Here is a 26,947-nt window from a genome sequence, read left to right as displayed (position 1 = left end):
TCATTTTTCCAGCCGTATGGGTATCCCTTCATATTTAACATATAATCATCAATTTAAAAATGATATTTCTCTATATTTGGCTATATCCAAAGCTAGATTGATAAGTAAATAATATTAACTACTAAAAAAAGGTAACCTGGTATTTTAATTGTATGAAACAAAACCAAAGTTTATAATGATGTGACAGTATAACACATTTCCAAGGCTGCATGCTCTAGCTGCATCTATTAAAATACTCTGACAGCATACCTACAGAAAATATGAGCCAGAACTCCAGTCTACTTAAAATGAAACTTTGGTTACAATTCCACAAATGTCTTTACAGTTGTGACTCTTTTAGAAATGATTATGCATACACACTCTTGTTAGGAGCTGTGCTCAAAGATCATGAATTGGATAATCTGTTTATAACTTAAAATATACATATATTCTCCAAACTTCTATTTCAATTATCTTGAATTTCCACTCAAATAAGGTACAGCAACTTAATTGGGACCACATTTCACCCCAGCACAAAAGAAAATGAGTGAACTAATCTATGAAGAGCGATCTAGTTGAGGCTTTGTTATGAACTGGCCTTTAACATTAACTGTAACACTTTTGAAACCAGAAACAAAAGAAAAGGTGAAGCTAGTTGACTTTGCAATGGTTGTTAAACATCATTTTAGATTTTTTTTAAAACCACCTACAGTGAGAAACATGAATGTGAAAGGAACATAGGAAGGGAAGGAAGGGAGAGCATAGGCCGAAGAATGACATGCACACACTGGCCTGAGCTTGATACCCTAACTTATCATTTTCCTAATGTTTCAATTTCAAAAACGTAATACCTAATAATATAGTATTCAAAATTTTAAAGCTAATATGTGACTGGTGAGATGGCTCACAGGTAAAGGTGCATGCCCTCAGTCCTGACAACCTGAATTTGAAGCCTGGAATCCACGTGTCGGAAGGTATCTTAGGTTTTGCTTGATTGCTGTAAAGAACCATCATGACCATGGCAATTTCTAAGAAGAAAACACTACATTGGAGGCATGCTTATAGTTTTAGTGGGTTAGTTCATTATCATCATGGCAGCTAACAAATAGGCATGGTACTGGAGCAGTACCTGGGAGCTTTACACCCTGACCTGAAGGAAGTTGGCAAAAAGAAAGAGGGCCTTGTATGGGCTTTTGAAACCTCTAGTGATATGGCTCCTTCACCAAGGTCACTCACCTTAATCATTCACAAACAGTTCTACTAATTAAGAACTCATCACTCAAATCTATGAGCCCATGGGGGCCATCCTCATTCAAACCATGCTAAAAGAAGAGAACCAACTCCTGCAAGTTGTCCTTTAATCTACACACACAGCACGATATATGTACATACATGCACCATAAGTATATTGAATAAAAAGAAAGACAAAATACTATCAAGCCTCTGTACCTTACTAGTAAGAAGACTATGTCTAGAGAGCTGGGTAAACAGATCTGAGTTCAAACCTATGCTAAATTGAACTCCAAGTTTAGAAATAGTGCTTTTCAGGCCTTAGTAACTTGAAGAATCGGGTTTAAAACTCAGTAGTAGAAACACAAACAGTACTCACCTGCTGCTATGACTTTACTGAATAATTGGTAATTAAGGAACACTCGAATTCCAATACACTCTCATTTTCCTACCAGAAACCTTGCACGGAAGGGCATAAGAAAGGTTATCAATCACATAATTACATGCCATGGCATGATAATTCTAAAATACATTAAAATTTTAATTGCATTGAATTTTATTGATTCTTAACCCACAGTATGTGTGTGTTTCTAACTGAAGCATGTGAAGCTTGCTTAAAAGGTTCTCAGAAACCTGTGTCTATTTGACTTTGCAGAGATGTGTGAGAATCTTCTCATTCTTTGAGCAAACAATTGCTTTGAGAGGGCAGAAAGAAATATGAAACAATTTAGGTTTTCAATGAAATATGATGCAGTTGTATCAACCAACTTGCACCATGCACTTACCTGAGTAATTTCCAAACAGCACTAATAACAATGGAATAATTTTGTGTGTTTATGTTTATTAAGAAAATGGGTTTCATTATTTCATCCAAAAGATAGCATTAGTTCTTACTTAATTTTCAAAGAGACTTAAGGTGTGGAAATCTTGTTCCCATAGTCTTTGTTTTATGAAATCCAATAAATAATACAAATTTAATGGCTAGCCATTTAGTCCACATTTTATCATCATTTTATGTGATTATGTCTCCTTACAAAATTGATGTCGTCAATATCTATTTACGAGAATTGGAACACAAAATTGTTCTTCTATAGTGCTCTAATGATGCTTTCAACAAAAACCCAGGTAATAAGGTTTTCAATGGACAATTCTACTTTTAATAAGATTTTCATTAAATTTTGTTGCAAGAGTTTTAGAGCTGCCTATCTAACATTTAAATTACTCCAATTTGCAAGAAGAAAATTATTGACCCAGAAATTAATATAGCTTAGTTGTAAGAATTCAAAGTTTATAATATCACTTTGGTTCATTGGAAAAGATTTTTTCCATTTCTTATATAAGGTGTGTACGACTTTGTTGATCTAGATGCATGAGAGCAGACACCCATAAACATTCACATCCCAGAATCTTGTGAGCATGGTAAAGGCAAATATATGTGGTGCACATGTCCAAGGCAAAAGTAACTAAGATTATGGATGTTGATATGTCAAAATGTCTTGTATTATTCAGGTGGCCGAATCTAGTCACATAAATCCTTATATGAAGAAATAGAGTGGGTCAGAGAGCATTAAAAAAAAGGATTCAGCTTGTTGGCTTTGAAGATGGAAGAGAGTCAAAAGTCAAGGAATGAAGTTACCCTCCAGAAGCGAAGATTCTCCTTCAGCTATAGCCAGCTAGACAATGGGGACCTTAATCCTACCCTCACAGAGAACTTCATTTAGTCACTGACAGGAAATGAGCAGGAAACAGATTTCCCCTAGAGCCTCTGCCCTGCTGAAACTTGAATTTTTGCCCGCTGAGACCAGTATCAAACTTATGATCAACTAAACTGTAAAATAATACATTTTTGAAGCTTTAGGCTACCAGTCCACATTAACTCAATACTAAAATAATAGAAAGCTAAGAAATGGGGCATTTAAATTTGTATTGAGTGCAAGTATATAGGGTATTATTGTCCTCAAGAAAATATTAAATAAACTGACTAGAAAGGTGTCCTTGACAGTGCTAAAAAGAACATACCAGGTATAACACTGTCCATGGTATCCAGTTTCCACAGGGAACCAAAGTAGAATACTGCATTAAGAATTCCACAGGCCAAGTGTGGTGGTACATGCCTGGGAGGCAGAATTCTGTGAGTTCCAGACTAGTCTGTTCTACATAGCAAGTTACAGGCTAACCAGGGCCACATTGTGAGACCCTGTCTCAAAAACAACAAAATCCACACAAAAATTATTTCAGAAAAGAAATTATACACATATCAGGAGACAATAGATCAGAACAGCAAGTGAACAAAGTTAACCCAATATTTCTGAACAACTTTTCCAGCTGACAATACGCAGATGAGTCTCTTTTTCTATACCACTACTCACTATAAAAAAATAAAACAAAATAACAAAAACCTCAGCTATCAAGCTGCCTGTCTCTAATTAAAATATGAAATAAAAAGTAGCAAAAGTACTTTTTGGGGGGTGTATAGTTCAGTGATATAGACCTTGCCTAGCATCCACAAAGCTGGGGTCCCATACCAAGCACCACACACGACATTAAACTTAACTTAGAAGACACAAACATCTACACAAATGAAAAAGGTATTAGAGGTAGCAAAGGCTTTGAAATCAGGTAACCCTGGCTTTAAATTATGGCATCACTTATCATACTGAACAAGCTAATTAATTTACCTGAAACTCTGTGTCTGCGAATGTAAGAATGGGAGAGTATATTTATGTATGTAGTTTCATAGAAGGTGCTTAACAGTTTCATAGTAGCACTCAGTAAATAATATTAACCATGCTAAACGAGGACATTAAAAAATAGGATACATTCTCATATGAAATTTAGAGTATGCAATGCATGGTAAACTTTTAAGCTCTTTTAATTTTCTTATTGCAGGATTTGATTTCACTTCTCCACTGAACCCCATTTTAAGATGTGCTCTGAAACAAGATGTGCATGCTCTCACTTTAGCAAGCCGTAAATGTGAACAGCTGAGTAAAAACAACAGATCCCTTTATCAGAGTTAGTTATGTCAGTAAAAACATTTTATTGTAATTGAAAATGATATTATGTCACTTTAACCCAGAATTCCATCAAATAGTTTAGAGGGAACGATTGCTGCTTGGAAAGCTAGGTAAGTACCATTATGTGATAAAAAGCATCTGACCAATAAGTTATTTCCTGTCTAACATAAGAGTGGCCCTCCATTTTGTTGTTTAGAGAGTTACCATCAGGTTTAAGCATAAATTATTTTGAATACTAGGAAGCATACGTTTTAAAATCTGGTACCTATCTCCAATTTGTGCCTAATTAGGCTTAAGATCCATTTTTCTTCTGTAATGCTTTCATTGTCTTTTAATCAGTTATCAAAATTGAAAGTGTTTAATGCCTATCTTGCTTTAGAATTTTCATAGAAGGAAAACAGGACTAAAAACAGAATGGAAGATGGAGAATAGTTACTGACTGACTTTAAGGACTGCATTTGCCTAACACTCAGCCATTACACTTGGCATGCAATATCGAGCAACTGCTGAATGTTACTGATTTAGAATATGGCAGTTCCTGATTTACAATAGTGACACACACACACACACACACACACACACACTTACTTTTTTTTATTTGCTGTAAAATATGCATTCAGAAGCAAACCTTTTCTTATATTATCACAAGACTGTGTCTTGTGATGTTTCTAGAGTTGAGCACTCTAGGTCACAGTCACACATTCTGATGATAAACATAAACAGCCACCTTTCAGTATGCTGTGATGGTAGTCAGGGATAAGGAGTAAGTTAGGTGTGGTGAATTCATTGTTTGTTTTTTTTTTTCCTGTGATATTTTCAACTTACAAGATGTCTGAGAAAGTAGCATGCACTGTGAAGACCTAGCATGCACGTATCTGTTTTCTTGGGTATAGACTTGAAGAAACACACAGGAATACACTGCGAGTGCTATTTCAATGTAAAATATCTTCTGCAGTACTTCTTGCTTAACTCTTTAACTGCAATAAAGTTATTTACACAGACATTGCTCTCTCACTCTTTCCTCTCAAATTTGGATCTACACACATCTGGCCTGCACATTCTGCCAAGCTGAATGGGAGGAATCCCTAGTAACTGTGGATTTCTCAAGACAATATCAAGATTTGCAATTCTACTTCTTGCCCACTATGGGCAGTTGCTTTGCAGGGAGGGATTCTGGGTAGCAGCATCTCATTAAGGATAAAAAGAATGAAGCAAGATAAATGATTGGCAAGTAAAATTCTTTGAACTATCTGAAAGTAAAAGAAACACTAGCTGTTGTTTTATACATGGATTGTGTGTAGAATTATTAAATGGTTTTTAAAAATACACAATGGGATTGACCAGAAAATTTTAACTTAACTTGAACATGCCCAACTAAAGTATCTTAAATAGCTAAAAGAATAAATGTTGATGAAGAGAAGGTACAGTCTAGTCATAAGTCTCTAACAAGAAAAGTTTGCAAAAATGAAAGGCTGTCTTCCCCTAATGGGACCACATACATTGCATAGAAGTACTGAGTGAAAACAACTTAAGAATGAAGTGTCTGGGAACCATGACACACAGGACAGTTTCCAAGCTTGGCTCTATTCAAGAAATACTTTTAAATATACTAGCTCCATGAGACTCTATTTGGAAATAAAAGAGGAGGAACTGATTTTGCACAGTACAAAAACCTGTCCATAAATGAAGAAGGGTGCTATTCTGGGGAGGTAGTCAATTCTCTTTTCCTGACAGTGTTCAAGGAGGTCATGGATTGGAATCCTTGAAAAGTATCACAGAAGGGGTCCTTGCACTAATTAAAGGAAGTATATGAGCTCTCAGAATCACCTCAAAGGTCACTGTGATTTTCTATTAATAAATGATAAGGTAACCCTTCTATAAGCCAAGACAATGCAAATTCCTAACCACCATGCCACAAAAGTGACAGAGCAACACAAATTAGTCTAATGCATTAGCTATATGATTAATTGACATAATTTTTTTATGTAGCAAAGACAAATCAAACAGACACAAAATTAAAGTTTATGTACTAAAAGTAGAAGAGATTAGTCTTTCTAAATTTGAGACTACTGAAATATTGCAGTAGTTAAGAGAGATTTTTCAAACTACAAGTTTTGATTTGCACAATGAATTAGTAAAGGATATTCTTAGGGAAACGAAGGGAAAGAAAATATCAAAAAGGATAAAAATATGCATTTTGTTTTATAGCTGTATTTTGAATCTTCCAGAAATGGGGAAAATTAACATAGCATGCAAAATGTTTTTCTGTGGAAATCTAAGGACTGAATTTTATTGATTAAAAAATTGCTCTGAAATAAGACACTATTGGCATTAGCTATAAAATATAGTTTACATATACAACAAATTTTAGACAGAAAGCTAACTAATTACAATCATAGGGGCTAAAGGAGGATGAGGCTCATTCTGGTTCAAATTAGTTCACTAATATCAGTCATCTCTTAGCCCATCTTGCTAAAATTCACTGTTATGATGCATCACACAATTCTTAACCTAATTATTTTCCACCTTTTTTCCATACTTCTATTACTGATAAAACTTTGCGTTTGTGAAGAAAAGAAGAAAATGTCTCTAGTACTAATACTGTTCCAGTGTGCGTTCAGAATCTAACAATGCATTAATCCTATAACATTGGTCTGAATGAGCCATTTGCTGTTTTAAAACAACAAATACCAAAACACTGGCAAAGCACTTCAATGCGGTTGCCCTTTCAGCTTTATTAATTTAAGCCAAATGACAGGGGAATTTATATGGTTTCCACCTGTCAAGAGCAGAGTCTCTACTAATGCAGTTTTCACTGACCAGGAAAACCTCCCTGAGGCTAAGGCTGAACTTCAACCTAGTGTTGAACAGACGGTAGCACAAACATGTCACCAAGGACTCTGTTTCTATTAAGAGAATCCCTTCCGAAATTCAGATGGATGGCATACCACTCAGCACGTGTTCAAATCTGAAACTGGATGAACAGGGCCAAAAATTACCCTAATTCTTCTATCTCCCCTAATGCATTACATCATAATTGAAATGTATGCTACATAAAACAGTTTTCCTTAAAGGTGCCATAGTCACTATTGTCACAACTCTTGAAAATATTGAGACATTTCAACTATCCAAAAAGAAAAAAACAAACTCGAACTATAAATCCCAAAGGAACAAACACAATATATTTGTTTGATGTTGAAAATGAATTCAATGTTCTGTACTGTAGCAGATGTTAGCATAGCATCCCTGACCTGTCTAGAGCATCAAAGCAAAGCTCGAGCCAAACAGCACTGACACTGGGCTTAGAAAGTTAATGTAAGACCCTTTATATTTTGTTGTACATGCTGAATTCCTATAGTACAGTTGTGCTATAACTAAGGAAAACTTGTTTTGGCAGTTCAGTCTTTGAGAAAATACTTGCCTCCAATCACAGTCATGTAATGTGCATTTGACAAATTGCAGTACATAATCATAAAACACTATAAAGCATTCTTTGTGTTACACAGGCACACGAACAAGAAGATTGTACCTAAACTGTGAGTGATTCTAGATTATTCAAAATATGACTTGAAATTCTAAGACATGATTAGAGATCAATGTCCAACAGATCACAGTATACCAAGGAGTCAGAATTTAATTATTCCATTGCAATGTAAAGAGTTTAAAGAGCAACAGCAACAAACCCCAAGATTTTGGCAGAGAAGCCAAACAACTCTAAGGCCAAATATTGGTACCTAACCTGGTAATCTAACTTAGTTTTGATCATCTGAGACTTGAATTTTATGTTTATCTTAAATAGAGCAAGTAGAGTGTAAAGCACTGATTATGCAGCATGCTTTATGATTGTTGGTCAAATGACTCAATGCATTGTGATCTAAAAGGTAAAAGGTAATCAACTTACATACTCCCCAAGTGAGCTTTCTCCATAGCAAACATTTTTGTTTTATTTCCATGTATATTCATTTAATGTTTCGTAGTAATATGTTTATAAAGAAAACACACTGGGACCAATTTAATAATATTGCCTGGTGCCAGTCAAAATAGTCTAGCCTAACCTTTAGCTCTTCAAACATCTTTCCATCCTACCTATGCATATTACCAGTAAATAGTATTCACCATTGTAAGAGCACAGTATTTTCTAGCTTTTGCCTTCTAAACAGATGAATTTGAGGGAAGAAAAGTCATTTATTAAAAATGTTGTATTACCTTGTATCTGAGATTGTGGCTAGTAAGAATCAAAAAAAAAGAATTATTAAAATATGGGCATATATTTAAACATCTCTAAAAAGGGCAAAGGAACCTCAAAAGGGAGTATAAGTTGGATCATCTGAACAGAGAAACATAGTAAAAATATCATAAACATTAACTACTAATATTCATGGTAACCAAGTGATCTTTTCAGGGTTTTGTTTTGTTTATAGTTAAGTTGCTTTTTGTATATATTTCACCATTCCTCATTAGCCAAGATTCATAAAGTTGGGAAGCTATCCTGTTTTTCTCAAATAACTGAAAGGAGTTCCACTAATTGGTGCCTCCCATTAATTTGTGTTTTCCTAAATACAGCATCTGCAACCCAAACATAGCTGTTGTATTTTCACAAACATCAACTAAATTATTTCACTTTAGAAAAAAAAAGATTCCACTAGCCATTTAGATAAAATAACCCAGAACACAAGGACCATCATGAAATATGATCTCAAAATGACTCTGAAATATGCTCATTTTTCAACGCTTTCCAGGGAATCACTTCAATTACAGTAAAAACAACTGAGTACCTTTCAAAAGACCTGACTATTGTATATCATATACAACTAAATTTAAAAATGACAACACACAATGGACTCCTAAATACATATATCACTTAAAGCAAAAACAATTTCCACATTATGACTGTCCACTAAAAATAATTTCAAGCGAATATTCAGAGTTCAAGAACCTTTAATACTCAAAAGATTTCCTTGTCCTAATGTCGTTTTCTTAAAAGGTTCAGCTTTCCTGCACTCATTCTTCCTCCAGAGGAAGATTTAGAACAATACCTCAAAAGAACATTTCAGCATAGCTCCGAGATTTTGTTTTTAATGCTATTATTTTATATATTTAAAATATATTTTTTAAAAAAATTCCAAACAGGTTGCCCAATGTATTTCTATAGCTCTTTACTTAAAAACACATTTCTAAACAGCTGTTTGTTAAAATATTCTTTTCCACCTCTGAATATATAAGTAACTGCCCAGAGAAGTAACATGCCACCTAAATTTGAACTTGTACTTCACAACTTGAATGAACACTAAGAAAGACATATCATTCATTCATTAACATTTATACAGAACTAGAGTGTAAAGGTCTTGACTCGTTTGATGAACTATGAATGTTTCAAATTCATGCAAAAAATATATAAAACATCCCCATATTTAGCATATCATAAACATCAAGAATCAGCAGATTTTAAGCTAATACACAAAAGAAATCACTGTTTCAGATACATAAAAATTCCAAGAAGCTCATGTTAAATGTTAAAGTTTCCTTATAAAATCCTTTGGCTATATCTTCATAGTAATGACTAGATTTGCATTCAACACTTTAAGCTGAAATAAACTCTAGGAAAACAAAACCAATGTTAACTTGGGCATGCCAGTATCTCTAAATGTAAGCAAGCTTGAGGGTTTTTGTTTGTTTGGCTGGCTGTTTGTTTGTTTCTCAATCTTGTCAGTCGGGGGATGTTGCTATTTGAGATCCCCCTCCCACAGTTTGCCACACTGCAGATTCATGAATGAAACCCCACTTTAATATCCTATTTTCTCTCACTTACATGTATGCTGGAGAAAGTGGAGTTGACCTGGATGTTTTAAGCACAGGAACTGGGAATTTCCAGATAGCAGGAGAGCTCGTTTTCCATTTCAATGGCATGTTGTCACCACGGTACTACAATAACAGTAAACAGCGTTTCCATAACAGACTACCAACTAACACTTCCATTCCACAGTGTACTGACACAGCAGCCGCGGAGAACAAGCAAAAGATTCTGCCAGTGCCCTAAAAAAACGATGCTTCCAATCTGTACAATAGGAATGCAAGGTACCTCCTTTAAATCGCCCTGTCCCCTAAAGCAATAAGATGATTCTATCCTTCCAACTCAACAATAGTGCCACCTCGTTAGGAAAGTGTTGACTGCAGTGTGTGTGTGTGTGTGTGTGTGTGTGTGTGTGTGTGTACACTGTACTATGCATTGTACACAATGCAGCTTTACTTAATAAAAGCAGCTAGGGTGCGTTTTTTTTTTAAAGCTTGCAATACCATTGTTTTACCTTAACAGGGATACTGCAGCATTGTACTATGTTCTACACCTATTAACCTGTTTTCTAACCAATAGTAGCAGAAAAAAATAGATGGGTTTCATATAAAAATGAAACAACATACCTACTCAGAATACATTTGTCATCCTCTGAACATTCTTCTTTTGAGCTGCAACAGTACAAATGGGATATAAACCTCAGCATAGCCTTAGGCCACAGCTAATAGAGATCAGTGACTAAATTCAGCAGCCTGCTTTCCTCCTGTGAAAGCTCTGGCCACACAATACAAGAATGCCATTATGAGAAAAGCCCATTTAAAAAATGCCAGGTCCTCTGTTTTCCAGTTAGAAGAAAGCAAAATGTCAGAGCAAATATAAACTGCTGCAGAACTCTGCGCGCTCCTCTAGTAGCTTCTGATTCAAGTTGCACTCCTTCCCCTATTTTTATTTCCAAGCCGGGATGAGCAAAACCTCGTACATTTACAACATGCTGTGGCAACACGAATATCTCTCTGTCTTCTGCAGCAGAGAAGTACAGAATAGCGTGCTCTTAATAGCAGTCCTCAGAGGGACGCTATCAACAATCTAATTCAATACTGCCCTCCCCTTCTTCCCCTTTTCTCCTCCCGTTCACCCCCTTACTCCTCCCCCGCCCCCCAAACAGCTCACAAATTGTCTAGAGGAAAGACCGACACTGCTAGCCAAGCAGGTGTCCAGCAGGGACCACTCCACAGCTCAGCAGCGGTCCAGTAACCTCTTGGGATTAGCGATTGTCAAAGAGGTTCCAAAAATTGAAGCTGCGGTTAAATCAGCTTGAGGTATTCCATGAAAGCAATGTCAAATAAAGGGTTCATCTACATTGTTTTAAAATACTGCCTGAAAATAGTGTTGTAAATAATCCCAAAGTGATTGGGTGTTTTACACTTTTGTTTAAAGCAGCAAAACAAATTCAGAAATTTTCTATGCAACTTTGAAAGTAAAATTAGGTCAAACTAAATTAATACTATTCACAACTCTTTCTTTACAAGCTGAAAAATACTACTTCTTAAATGGGCAAGTTGCTGCTAAAAAATAAAAACCTACCTTCCTAACACCTCTCTATTCTAGTAAAAACAAAATTATCTTGTCTCCATCAATAAATGCAGACCACCAATAACAGAAAAGTCACTACCTTTTAAAGACGATAACTGCCACAATAAAGAGCTCATACTTATTCTTATATTCATATCTAGAAAATAACCTTTTACCTCCAGCCAAATAGTCTTTTCAAATTATCTTGTTTTCTAAAAAGATTTGGTCCCTTAAAAAAGATTTTTTGTATTAAAAAAATCCTACAGATGAATGTTTCTTTAATAAGAAATAACTTTCAAAAATCCCAAAACCACATCACTTAATACACCAGAAACAAAGCATGAAATCAACTGTGATTATCACAACTTCTTTTTCAAATTTAGTTCATTATCAAAGCAAAAAGCCACTTCTTATGAGATATAAATAGAGATGTAGGAGTGGTATTTACATGCACGTTCATGTCTGGAAAAACAATGTTTATTTTGAAGCACTTATCAGTAATCCATAAACCTTATAAATATTAAACTAGCATTACCCACCATTACCTCACACGTAATTTTTATTCTATCATACATTAACTACTTCTCGAGAAAAGCAAAGGCCAAAAAAATATCCAACTCCTTTTAATACTCAAGCCAAAACTATATCAGAGAAATCTTTAAATGGATCAAAGAAAAGAATATTTATCAATATCTTAGCAGTGAAAACATACTTGATTAACAATAAACTACAAATACACCATAGGTACGATTTCATATTGGGGGGATTTTATGTTGTCTAGGAAAGACCTCAGAAACAGTGAGCTGTTTGAAACCCAAAGGAAAAATATATGCATAAACATATACACACACAAGCATGTACAGAGACACACATGTATTTATACATCCATCTTGCGATGCCTCATTCCAAAGTGAGTTTCTAATTAAATTTCAATGTCTAAAGCACATGCAGAAATTTGAAAATATTAAACATAAAATAACAATATGTTAGCTGTTTGCAGCAAGAAAAGTATATTGTAGGAAGAAGAGGTCTAGGCTTTTAGACTTACGGCAATTCTACAAAGCAGTGATTGTAAATGTGGCTTCACCTTGTCAGAACCCAGACTTGAACCAAACCACAGTAACAAACACAGTGTTTCTAGTGGCTATCTATCCAGAGAGACACCTCAAAATTGCTGAACAGAAAACAGGGTGAGAGCTTTACAACTTTCTAAAGTATATAATTGATGGTCCTTTGTCTTACAAATACCCTTTAGGTATCATTCGTCTGTTAATAACTGACTGAAGCAAACAACAACCAACCAACCAACCAAATGTATGTCTACTATCATTAAGAACCAAAGAAACTAATCAGAGTCATTTTCATTTGTCATTTTCAGTCTAGATTTCTGAGAGACTTAGGGTTAAGTAAAATGATTTTAATAATTGCTCAAAGTGGGAAGAAACAGAAACTTCTTCCTTACATCCCATTTTTAGCATCCTTAAAGACATAAAATGCAAATACTATTAGACTCAATTTTAATCATTATTTATATTCAAGTCTAGGTTTGGGGCTTAATAAACTGCTATATGCTTTGTAATTATCTGTCACCTTCAAATAATCATTATGCCAAGGGCATAAAATTAATTACTTTAAGTAGAAATATGGTCCATGAATTGTCATCAATTTAAATTTGCTTAACAATAGCATTCCTCATACATTGTTTAGAAATAAACTCTACACAGGTAAAATTGCCACATTAAAAACTAGCAGTATCAAAATTAACCAGATGTCATTCTCTTACCAGAGAACCTAATAGCAAATATTGAATGTAATGATAACTACCATCAATCCCAGAACCCAAAACATTTGCATCTATATAAAATGATTAATTATACATTTAAAATATAATTTTACTCAGTGAGACATTACTTTGATACTGTCCCATAAGCATAGCACAAGGAGCACTGATTTCATTTACAGAATACTTGGAGGCTATCATATAGCACCACAGAAGACAGAAGGATATTCTAAGTATTTTATAAATATTAATGTCTTAACTACCTGTGCAATATGCATCTCAGAGATAAAATAGCCAGAAGACAATGATGGTTCTTAGTCGAGGCCATAGAAAGAAAGATCATTTTTGGACAGCTCCTACACCACAGAACCCTATGGCTTCCAAAGTAGGCAAAGATTTTAGAACTGATAGATTCCCTACAAAACATATTTTTCAGTATTCTCATTTGTAGAGATTAAAATTCTGAACTTGGAGAAGTTAATTTGTCTTCTGTCATGGTGATGACTAGCTAAAAGATGGTTTTCAATTTCCTAGTCCAGAATTACTTCTATAGCATTCCTAAAGTTTTTCATTCAGACTATCCATTAGATGTATACTTCTATCTGAAGTAAACCACATCCTGCTAATTATCTTAGCATTTTCTAAAGAAACAAGGACAACTAAGAGACATTTCATCCTTCTATTGGACGTCCACTGAAACACAGAAATGGGACAGAATCACCCAAATGAAAACGTACACTACAGAACTACACCTGAAATTTTAATGGTACAATGTATAGAATGGCCAGGTGGAAAATAATGTAAGTACAACTTAAGGCAGTGTTAGTATAGGGAAAATCGAGCCAATAAAGCTATTTTTCTTGACTCTTTTTTTCTCAGTAGTTATCAAATAACTTGTAGAAGTGAATTATCTGACTGGCTGGTACAGCCTGTAGTATTCTGAGAATCTATTTATCTTGTAATTAGCAATCTTGACACTATCTCTTCAGACCAATCTACAATAATATTGTCCTGACAAGATTGTTACAGATCATACAAGCTGCATACTCATTTATGTTATGTTCTACCAATTAATAAACTATATACATGACAACCAGGACTTATAATTTTTACCAAATATGCAACAACAACAACAATAACAACAACAAAAGTGAACAGCACATCAAAATTCTTTTGGGAAATACTCTTCACATGTACATGTATGTATATCTTTCATATACAGTAAGATTATAATCTTGTCTGTCTCCTTAATATGTTTCTATGAACTTGAATACAAAATATACAACAATTTTCTTCATAGATACTCATATACATAGCCTTGTTACAATCAATCTCAAAAGTTTCCACAGAATACCATATTGGATAATTCTATTTTGAAAATTTCCTAATAGAACTACACAGATATATATGGTCCCACAACAGATCTATGGAGACATATGCAATTATAGCTAAGACTCCTCATGACAGAATACCATTATCTTATGTTCATATGCAAGTGCAGAAATTGAAATCCCTTACTCAATTGTAGCATAAGTAATACAAAGGACAGAACTCTTGAACAGCCCCAATGGCTAAGAATAATTAGTTATGCAGTGGTAGAACAGCAATGTAAAGAGCTGGTGTACTGAAAAAGCAGAGCTTGTGATATAAGGAATCAAAGGATGAAATTGTTTAAGGAATAGCAAGGGAGGTAATGACTGGAATGGGAACAGAAAGAACTTCTGATTTTTACGTCAAACATTTATAGTTGGTTAAACATTTATAGTTGGAAGTCTTACTTGATTGCCACCTACACAGTCTTACTAATTTATTGGTAGAGCCTACAAAGGCTATGGGGCTAAGTCAGGAGTAGTAGTGGGTGGATGAAGATGCCCAGGGACGATATTAAGCAATGAACAAAAGTCCATTTGTTATCCAGAGACTACCCCACCTGGGGATCCATCCCATAATCAGCCACCAAACCCAGACACTATTGCATATGCCAGCAAGATTTTCCTGAAGAGACCCTGGTATAGCTGTCTCGTATGAGGTTAAGCCAGTGCCTGGCAAATACAGAAGTGGATGCTCACAGTCATCTATAAGATGGAACTCAGGGCCCCCAATGGAGAAGCTAGAGAAAGCACCCAAGGAGCTGAAGGGGTCTGCAACCCTATAGATGGAACAACAATATGAACTAACCAGTATCCCCAGAGCTCGTGTCTCTAGCTGCATATGTAGCAGAAGATGGCCTAGTTGGCCATCACTGGGAGGAGAGGCCCCTTGGTATTGCAAACTTTATATGCCCCAGTACAGAGGAATGCCAGGGCCAAGAAGTGGGAGTGGGTGGGTAGGGGCACAGGGTAGAGGGAGCGTATAGGAAACTTTCGGGATAGCATTTGAAATGTATATAAAGAAAATATCTAATAAAAAAAAAGAAAGAAAAAGTCCAGTTGTTGAGGAACCAAAGGACCTGCAGATTCTGACTATACTTACTATATCAATTGTCCTGTTAAAGCTAAAGAAAAGATAAATGTTGAATGGTAAGAGTTCTTGCCATCCCTACTGTCTATCTTCTGGTAATATCTATATTAGTTACATATTTTCTTGTTTTCTACCCTTCAGTATCCCATCTGTTTAGAAGTATGTTAACTAGAAGTAGGCAACTAGAGTGCCTGTATTTACTAGGGATGTAGTAGCAGAAATTAATGATTTTAATATATGCTATTTAAATAAAGATTTTTTATACTATAATTTTAAAATTAATTATAAACAGCAATATAAAGAGACAGTTTGTCATCATCTAAGAGAGATAATTTACTTGGTGCCCAAGAAAGATGTCATCATGTTAGTAAACCTTGTACCACAAACATGTTACATCAGATGCTCACCTAAAATTACTGTCCATCCTTCAAGAATACTTTAATTTGTATAACTTCCTACTTCAACATCATTTCTGTCATATTGGGAGGCACTCAGTGCATATTAAGTTGTGTGAATTGAATGGAAAATATGCAAGCTCATGATTGACTCAATCAGAATATCCTACTGAAGTAGGTGTTTGAAATAGTATTGCTAAATTTGCAAGGACCACAAATAGAGTTTAGGAAAAAGGAATACTTATTAGTTTGATAAATTTAGGCTATAAAATCCCTAATATCAAAATATCTATCATCTACCTACTTATCTATCTATCCATCCATCTATCTATTGATCTATAATATATTATCATATATAGATATAGATATATATCAACAGATAAATAGAAATGTGGAAATGTTGCCACAAGTTTAAGGGCTGAGTCACAGGTGATGACAACATTTTGGGAGGAGGTGAAAGGTAAGAGGCAAGGAAGGGGGTCACTGAAGTGTGTTCTGGAAGATATGCCCTGGTCCTTAGCCTCTCTACCCCTCTTAGACACTATAATATAAGCAACCTCTAGAATGTGCTCTCAACACCTCGCCTTAGATATAAAGGATTTAGCTGACCTTGGGCTGAAACCTCTGAAACTAAATTATTTCACTGAGATATTTGCCACATTGATGAAAAACTGAGCAGCCCAGATACCATCTGGATAAAAGAAGTACATGGTAAATAAAATATATACTTACATAATTTATAGTTGTTTATTTATGATAGTTGAAAATAATAAGCACAATGCATACTACACAAAAAAGTGTGCCAATTAAAGAAAATCAATACTTTCTATACTATTTTAGAAATATTTCATCATTAATAAAACCCAGGGATATAAAAGGCCTTTCAAATAGTAGATTTGCTTCAACATTTCAAGTTTAATTGATAATTCTAGCATTTTTAAAAATAAATGCTTATATGCAAATATCTATTATATTCCGATGAGAATATTATTGTTTTGGTTAAAGCTGAGATTGGAAGATTACCCAATTACTTCATCCCTTCCTCTCCCTGTCTAGAAATTTACAACATTTGGGAGGGGGTTCCCAGAAGCAGTTTTCATGGAAAACTAATCTTAATGATGTATTAAAATTATATAATACTAAATGAAATTGCTATATGAAATGTTGTGATTTTCTTTTATTATTTTCTAGACTTTTTCATTTAAACTTTAAATTTCCTATAAGTATATTCAATAAAACCACTACTATTTGGTGGTAGCAAATGCCTTTAGTCCTAGCACTAGGGAGGCAGAGGCAGGTGGATCTCTAATGTTGAGGCCAGCCTGATCTACAGATTAAGTTCCAGGGTAGCTAGTACTACACAGAGAAACCCCATCTTGAAAACAAAACAAAACAAAACAACGCAGAAAAAATGAACAAACAAAAAACCAAATAAACAAATACACCCCAAATCAAATAAAAACCTTACTAATATCAAAACATTAAAAGTTGACTTGGCCTTGCTCTTCTTCTTCTTCTTTTTGTTGTTTTCTGGGACAGGGTTTCTCTGTGTAGCTCTGGCTGTCCTGGAACTCACTCTGTAGACAAAGCTGGCCTCAAACTCAGAAATCTGCCTGCCTCTGTCTCCCAAGTGCTGGGATTAAAGGTGTGCTCCAAATTCTTAGGCAAAAAGATGGACCTGGAGGGCATCATCCTGAGTAAGGTAACCCAATCACAAAAGAACTCACATGATATGTACTCACTGATAAGTGAATATTAGCCCAGAAACTTAGAATACCCAAGATATAAGATACAATTTGCTAAACACATGAAACTCAAGAAGAATGAAGACCAAAGTGTGGACATTGTGCACCTTCTTAGAATTGGGAACAAAATACCCATGTAAGGAGTTACATACAGAGACAAAGTTTGGAGATGAGACAGAAGGAAGGACCATGCAGAGACTGCCCCATTCAGGGATCCATACCATAATCAACCACCGAACACAGAGTGCAGACACAATTGCATATGCCAGCAAGATTTTGCCGACAGGACCCTGATATAATTGACTCCAGTGAGGTTATGCCAATGCCTGGCAAATACAGAAGTGGATGCTCACAGTCATCTATTGGATGGAACATGGGGTCCCCAATGGAGGAGCTAGAGAAAGTACCCAAGGAGCTGAAGGGGTCTGCAACCCTATAGGTGGAACAACAATATGAACTAACCAGTATCCCCGGAGCTCGTGTCTCTAGCTGCATATGTAGCAGAAGATGGCCTAGTTGGCCATCACTGGGAAGAGAGGCCCCTTGATCTTGCAAAATTTATATGCTCCATCCAGTACAGGGGAATGCCAGAGACAAGAGGTGGGAGTGAGTGGGTACGGGAGCAGGGCGGGGGGGGGGGGGGATATAGGGGACTTTTGGGATAGCATTTGAAATGTAAATGAAGAAAATGAGGCTAGCTAGGATACAGAGTAACAAGACCAGGTATCTAATAAAAAGTAAAAGATTCAATTGTATAAAGAAAAAAATCTTTAATAATGCCGTCTCAAACTTGAACCTATTGACCATTGCTATAACATGTAGTTGAACATTTATGTTAAAGGGTTGGTTCCCATTATTGTCTTCTATGGAAACACCCTAAAGACTTAGTAACTGGCCGGGCGTGGTGGCGCACGCCTTTAATCCCAGCACTCGGGAGGCAGAGGCAGGCGGATTTCTGAGTTCGAGGCCAGCCTGGTCTACAAAGTGAGTGCCAGGACAGCCAGGGCTACACAGAGAAACCCTGTCTTGAAAAACCAAAAAAAAAAAAAAAAAAAAAGACTTAGTAACTTATTCAATACCTGTATTTTTCATGACTGTTTCTAGAGACTTCTCATTTTTAAATTTAGTGTTCTTCTCCTTGGTGATTTTGAGAGCTCCAAAATAAGTAAAGATGCCAAAATGTACTTAAATATGACATGTGTATGGTATTTGGTCTGAACTATAGAAGTAGTTTTAAATATTGCATAAGTCATTTCTTGTCCTTTATTTCATGTTCTATTATTCATTAAATGTAATTTTGGATAAAAATAGAATGTTTCCTCTAGGTTGACCATACATTTACGCTAAACGTAACCTAAATTTGAATTTTCTACTTGCATTTGTAAATCTGTCTACAACTGCTAATACAATCAGAACTACTACTTCATGTCTTCCAAACCAAATACCTGCCTTAATCAGTTATTTCTTACAACATTCAGAAGCTCTATAAAACTTCAATGAAGTACATTTCTCTGTTGGTGTACGTGTGTATGTGTGTGTGTGTGTGTGTATGTATGTGTGTGTCAAGAATAACAGCATTCCTTCTTGAGATTGATCTAAGTCAGAAATATACATTTTATCAGTCTTCTATTAAAGAGTCTGAACACTTTGTTCTCATAAAATTGTAAAATATTAAAGAAAAATATTTATGCTTGGAAATTTTCAGAAATACAAATTTTCATGATCCCGGTTTGTAAAGTATAACAAAACTTATAAACACCTCAAGAAGATCCAGACTGAGCTTAAACTGTTCATGTAGATGATCAGCAAAAAACATTAGCAAAATTATTTATTAAATAAAGAGCATACATTCCTGTAAAGTAAGTGCATCTTTGTACCAAGGCCTCTTTAACATATTAGTCACTCTCGATAGTACCATATAAACTTCTCATATATTACAAATATCAAAACCAACAAATTTATTCTATTTGGTCAAAACTCCCTTGAGAGAATCTGCATGATAAATGAGTTGGCTAAGTAAGCACTGGCAACTTTGCTAGGTGTTACAAATACACAGAAAAGCACATGTGACCTGGCCACAGGTCTCAGCCGACACATCCAAATGGAAAGAAATACCGTGATGTTGTAAAGCTTTCACGTTTGACAGCCTAATGTTTTAGACATTCCTTAAAAATATTTTCAAATAAAAGAAATCTGGCAGAATTTAGCTACTGAAATACCAAAATGCACTTTTCATCTTTTAGTGACATCTTTTTCTTTACCTTTTACTTTCTTCAAGTTTAAAACAGACACAAGCCTTTCTAAAATACCTCACGGTCTTCAAAATTCATAAAAAGCCATTGTAATATGCTTCAAATCCAGATATAGAAATGTGCACAAATGGTGGCTTTCATGCCTCACCCTTGTCTGCCCGACTGTCTTAGTTGATATGCTTTGACATAAAGCATAGATTCTGCTGAGAGAAAGATGTTCTTTCCTTGGCTCTTCAAGAGTCAATAGTGAGGCACTGAGAACTCTTATACCTTTAAGGCAAAATGCTCTCAAACATTAGTGTGTGAAGAATCACCTGGGGTGAATAAAATGTCAAAGTCTGGGGGTGGGATGCATACTCTGCATTTTAAACAATTACTCAGACTCATTATCACACCAGGTCTACCAGGCTTGGGGAAAGACTGCCTTAAAAGTAGGTAATGAACCCCTGCCCAAGATACCCAAGCTACTGTAATAAATAGTCAGTTGTCTCTCTCAGTCACTGGCCTTCCTTAGCACATCAGCATTGGCTGCTCACCACCAACTGTCAAACCAGTATCCACAGCTCTTATGTTGCCCTCCCAAACTTAAGATCCTTTCCAGTCAGGGAGAGTCTGAAAGCAAGGTGTCCATCTGACAGAATCAGACAGACAGATGCACAATGGGAAAAAAAGTGGGATGTACAGGAATAAGGAAAGAAATATAGTACAAATTAGACTGATTATGCAATACAGAAACCTGTATTAAAGTAAAAAACTTGTTTTCAACTTCATTCATTAGCAAAAAAGGACAGAACAAGAGACCTGCGGACTGGTTGTAACTCTGACACTAATTAGCTGAATGACCCCAAGTGCTATTTTTCTCTTCTGTAATTAGAGAAAAATGCTACTGTCCTTGTTTATCTCACAGCAATGATAAGAAAGCTAAATGAACTTAGGTTTGCGAATATACAATGAAAAGTACAGAGCCAAAACAATGATGCAAATATTATTAGCACATTTCTCAATCAACACAGACCTAGGCATTAATTGAAGTTTATTTGATAACTGAATGTCTTCAAATACCTCAGGGTCTTTTATGAAAATAAACTCTCATCACAAAAAAACAGGTACAGGAAAATGTAGACCCTTGGACATACCCTGCAGCTGCCTTTCTGAATATATCCTTGAAATCGGCTTGTTTTAAAGACAATTGCCTCCGTCTCCTGAAAGTGGAGTGCAAAAAAAAAAAAAAAAAAAAATCTGGTTAATTGTGGCTTTATTGTATGTGGTTCAAATTTTTCAATACATACCCTGAAAATATTTAATGTAATTTAATATGTCATATTTTTAAAATTCTGAACATTTAAGGCCACACAGAACAATATAATACTATATAAAGTAGTTTTACAAAATATAACATAGAAAACCATAAGATTGCATTTGTTTTTAGAAGCTTTCTCAATGTTTCAGAAACCATAAAGTGCAGATTGGCATCAAGTAAACCATTGATTTGCAGCTGATCTACAAGACCAAGCTAATCAAATTATCCTAGAAAGAAACATTTTTTTTTTACATGATACCCCCTTAGCCTTTGGGATGCTTTGTCATTTTTTAAAGCTTTTGAAGCCTAAAGGTCTGTTCTTTTCTGATATACTGCTTTGCAATAAAGACCTGAAAGCAAATGACAGACATTCTAATGTTTCAGAGAACATATGGCTAATGTTCTTCTAGCTTCATTTACTATCATTTCTTTTTCGTTATTATTTTCATACTGCTTGTAATTAATTTTAAAAAGGGAAATGGGTGTACAATCTCCTTTACAGAAAATTTGTGGAATTATTTTTGTGAAATTTTCTCATGTAACTAGCTCCTTTTGGAGATAAATATATAAAATCTCCCAACAGTGGATAGGCATACTCTTGAACTGCCTTGGGAACGCAGTTTTAAAAATAGAGACTACTACAGAAACCCTGCAGTATATGCTGCTGACAGTCAACTCCCCCCCCACCCAAAAAAAATTACAATTTGCTGGCAGATGTTTGAGGCGCTCCAACACAATGCATAATTTATTTGCATTTATTGCATTGATGTTGCTATCACCTTATGCAAAACAAACATTAGCCTCACTTAATATTTTTGTCAAAATAAACCAGCTCAGATCTTTTTATGGGTCATTTCACAAGCACTAGTGCATTATTAAAGTCAGAACTACATCAAAGTCTACGAGAATCTTTAGAAAGACCTTGACAAAGATATTATCCAAATGCCTTTTAAGTCCAAAGGCACCCAACAAAATACGACAGTTATAGAGAATTTGATTTCTGTGTGAAAATTATATATTCAAGATAAGATTTCTTAAATGTTAATACTATTTCAAAGCTTACTTTTAAAATTCTATACACATAAATATTGTGGTTGAATAATAAATAAGTACAATATGTTAAATTCACATTTGTCATTATTTTCTTATTAAGCTTTGCCAAGCAAATAGCAATTGTATTGTTTCTGTGGTTACAAATATACTGAAATATTTTTAAATACAGGATATTTTATATTCTTATTAATATTATTCCTTTTCTTTGTGCATGTAAGAACAATCTGGTGTGCCACCTTCTGGTAACTAAGTGAAATTATTTATTTCTACACAAGTCACTATTCTTTATTTTAACTTTATAAAATACATATTTCTAAACGTGTATTATATTTATGCCATATAAATAAATCCATTCCACAGCCTGAACTACAATAAAAATTCCTTAGAGGCTTTTTAAGAAGAAACCAAGCTTTACACACGTTCCCTATGATTTTTACTTGGTTACCAATATGTCTCCTGAATTCTACAATACATATAAAATTGATTTTTATATACCGCTTCACAGCCACATCTCAAAACAACAGGCTTGCTATTTTAATGAATAAGTAACAGTAGTAAATAAAGGAAAAGAAAGGTCTCTTACCAATAAGCCCATTTTTCTCTTAAGGTTTGAACTCTCATCATTTGTCATGTTCTTGTGGATCCCTCTCTCATCAAATTCTCTGGAGTTTTAAAGTTAAGAGCTGTGATGCACAGCTAGGCTCTGCTACTACACAGTAGCGCACCCCAGTGCCTCTGCCTGGTATAACACTTCAGCTGTAGCTCCCAGAAACGGAAACAAGCCTTTTATATTCAAAAGCCTATGTCCTGCACACTTTGCCTTGATAAAAAAAAAAAAAATATATAGTCAGTGTGGTTGAACTATTTCTATTTCATATCTAAACTCCTGATCAGATATGAAAATGAAAGCCAAATGAATCCCAAGCTTAGTTCCAGCAAACTGAACAGGAGCAACATGCTCCTCCTACAGCAGAGGCAGTGTGAGACAAAGGCTAGCACCAGGAGCTCTGACTCAGGCAAAACATGTTTACTTAAAAGTAACCCTATTTTTGCAAGCATCGCTGTCTTATTATATGCAGTATGCTTTTAAATCTTTATTAGCATTCACACTTCTCTCTCTGTGTGTCAGACAGTAATAAATCCTAGCCAGTCATTTAAATCCTGGATTTTTCCCTTACACCAATTTTCCAGAAATCTACCTCCTAATGGTTCAGCTAAACAAATATGCTACTTCAAAAGAGAGACATGTAACTGTTCTCCCTCCATCTTAAACTTCTATTCTCCAATCACATTATTTCTAGATCACCTTTAAATAAAGCTACATGTGATAAAAATTTAGCATTCAGTGAATATTCAAAATTCATTTATTTTTGGAATTAGCTAGGTTCAGTGCTAAAATGATTACCGATACTGATATAAAAAAGTGAATGAGACACAATTCTTTTGATGTCAAGAAGCACCTGAGTGAGGGAAATAGCCACAAAAAAAAAAAAAAAAAACGTGGTGCAAAAGCTTCAGTAGCATAGAACCAGGATTCCAGAGCAGAAGAAAAATGAAAATTGTATTGCAAGTGAGGCTAAATACTGACTTAATATAGCCGGCAGTGGCTCAATGGCGGCAAAGAAGGCAACAGTGTTGAGAGACATATGCAAAAGGCATGCAAAAGACCACATAGTAGAAGACAGTGCACTACAGCAAAAATATTTGCATTTCACCCTTTGTGTTATGAGTAAACATTTGTTGAGAGAGTGGCTGGATCAACTGCAGAATTAATCAAGCAGGAAAGCACAGCATCAAGGATCCACTACACCGTGGCTGACGGGGATTTTTTAGCTTTCTGCTGTAGCAGCCTAGAAATCCCAGCCTAACATGCTCCATCATACCCAGTTCTCTTTGTTCTTTCTTGCTTTTGCTCCACAGGTTCTCCTGGCATGCATATTTTTCTTTCCCCCCTTTCTGAATGAAATGCATACTTATAGATTTACCTCAAATTGTACTCTTTTCTATGGTATCATCCCGTTTTTCTTAAAAGGAACTGTGCAAAATTCCTAATGTTTAGAAGATAATGTATAAGAAATCACTTTAATCCTATGTTCATTGTATGAAACAGAATGATTTAAAAAGGTGACAATTAGGACTAAAAAGACCCAATTTCCCAGATATCAAAGAGTACACTACTTTTAATAACTTCCTAAGCCATATTTAAAGCTCCAAAGGAGAATATGTGAATTGAGAGGGAGATGGACCCTTGTTAGTCAGGAGCTTTGCACCATTACTAGTTGCATTGTCTATCTAGTTCAAAAATTACAGAGGAAAGATGAGATAAAGATGCCATCAGAATAGCTGAAAGCTGTACAAGTAGCCTTTAAAAACAGCTGTTAAGTTGGAGAAAACTGTGACTGTGTTTTATCACTTGTAGTAAAGCAAAAGAATTCACCTTGAAGGCATACAATAAACTAGAGGAGTTCATGAGGACCACAGGAAGAGATGGGGAAATAGGGTGAATCATTTTTATCTAGGCTCAAAATCTTCAAGGATGGCCCATTAAAAAAGAAATCCAAGAGTAAGAAGACAGTGGCATTTTTAAAGGGTTAACTGTTTTTCTAGGAGACTAATTTAGGGCAAGAAAGTATTCTTAGGCATGTGAATATCAGTATTCTCACCCTATGGAATCACATCCCATTATACCCAGTGCCAAATATTCAATAAGTATTTAAGCTATTGTTGGTATTCAGCTTTGTTTCATCCTGTTTATGGATGCAAAATATCTTAACATTTATTCAACAATGCATAAACCACAATATTTTCATTTGTGTCAACAATGGGAAAAAAAAACCTTTTTTATCATACTATTTTTTTTTGTTCCAGTGAAGTAAGGGGAGGCAGCTAATAATTTCAAAAAGTAGGTAATGCTTGCAAGTGTATGCTCTCTGACTTAAGATTTCCAAAACAAAAGCTGTCTACATACCCTTCATTTTATTGAGAGCAAAACTCTACCAGTTACCTTTCAACTAATGTGTATGAAAAAATATATAATCCAGAGGAAAAAAGGAGCATGAACATTGGGAATGTACCACATCTCCTCAAGTAATCTTCAGGAAGGGCTGGTAGGTAGGGAACATAAAAATCATTTCATTTGTCTTCAGAGGAACTTTTAAAACTGTATTTTAATGACCTCATGAATTGAAAAGACAAAATAATCCAGGCCATTCACATGTCTAGTTTTGTAGAAAACAAAGTAACTACTACAGTGCTCTTTAGGCTTGAAAGGAAAGAAAGCAAACCATTTACATTATGCTTTCATTAGAATGGGTATTTATTTCATTCAAATTCACGCAGTTAGATTATTTCAAGGTTGTAGAAGGAATGGCAGAGAGAGGTCAGTACAAGAATGACCAGAACAAGTCTATTAACCAGTATCATATATTTGGGACTGTGACAAGCATGTATTCATCTAATATAATTAACTTACACTCCACTTAAAACACCATCATCTTACTACATGACAACATTCCATCTGCTGATAAAATTTAAGTTAGCTCAGAACATAGTTGAGTTTGGTCACTTGTAGAGTTTTCAGTCCTTCTTAAATCTATGGATGACATATTTAGAAAACCACTGGTATAAAAAGGCTTAGCCAGAATATTTATATTCAAAGTAATCATTCGTATTTCTAGAGATCAGAAATTCATATTCCAGGTGTATTACCAGAATTTCATACTATTGCCATTCAATACAATTGCAGAGATGAGGGCAGAGGAAAGAGAGTGTCTAAGAATGCTTTTTGCCAATACTAATAATGGCTGCCTGTGCACTTAAAGGATTAGGACAAAATAGGAAGGAGGCAGCATCCAGGGTTTCATAATGTGGTGGTTTGAATAGTTATGGCCCACATAGGCTCATGGGTTTGAATGCTTGACTCATAGGGAGTGACACTGCTATAAGATGTGGCCTTGTTGGAATAGGTGTGGCCTTGTTGGAGGAAGTACTCCACTGTGGGAGCAGCCTTTGAAGTCTCTTATGCTTGAGCTATTACGAGTGGCACCTTCTCCTGCTGCTTGCAGATCAAGATGTAGAACTCTCATCTCCTACTATAGCATGTCTTCCTGTATACCTCCATGCTTTACCCCATGATGATAATGGACTAAATGTCTCAAACTGTAAACCAGCCCCAAATTAAATGTTTTCCTTCATAATAGCTGCCATGATCATGTTGTCTCTTTATAGCAAATAAAAACCAAACAGACACCTAACATCCCAATCTTAATGAAACAAATCAGAAATTTCTCAGACATACTTAGGTCAAAACTCAGGGCAGTAGAAATGGCTCAGTGGTTAAGGGCACTTGCTGCTCTTTTAGAGGACCAGGTCAG

The 26,947-nt window shown here is 35.2% G+C and overlaps 1 protein-coding gene across 5 annotated transcripts in view; it reads right to left on the bottom strand.

Annotated features, from left to right (window-relative positions):
* Positions 1-26,947, bottom strand: part of Klhl13 (kelch like family member 13) — a 160,216-nt gene that overhangs the window by 65,060 nt on the left and 68,209 nt on the right. The window contains exons 2-3 of one of the 5 annotated variants that reach the window (XM_085838236.1): positions 23,158-23,394; positions 21,358-21,423 (exon numbers count right to left, since the gene is read on the bottom strand). The exons of 1 other annotated variant lie outside the window; for it this stretch is intronic. In XM_085838236.1, coding sequence (XP_085694362.1) covers positions 21,358-21,423; positions 23,158-23,198 — 107 coding nt within the window. In that variant the 5' untranslated portion in view covers positions 23,199-23,394. Of the gene's footprint in view, positions 1-10,035; positions 10,149-10,643; positions 11,081-21,357; positions 21,424-23,157; positions 23,395-26,947 lie in introns of those variants that run through there. 3 more of the 5 variants (XM_085838237.1, XM_085838235.1, XM_085838238.1) reach the window with 3 other exon arrangements.

The sequence above is a fragment of the Mus caroli genome, unplaced genomic scaffold, assembly GCF_978045245.1.
Source record: "Mus caroli unplaced genomic scaffold, Mus_caroli_1 scaffold_5, whole genome shotgun sequence".
In the NCBI taxonomy this organism is placed as follows: Eukaryota; Metazoa; Chordata; class Mammalia; order Rodentia; family Muridae; genus Mus; species Mus caroli.
This window is presented reverse-complemented; position numbering and strand designations above follow the sequence as displayed.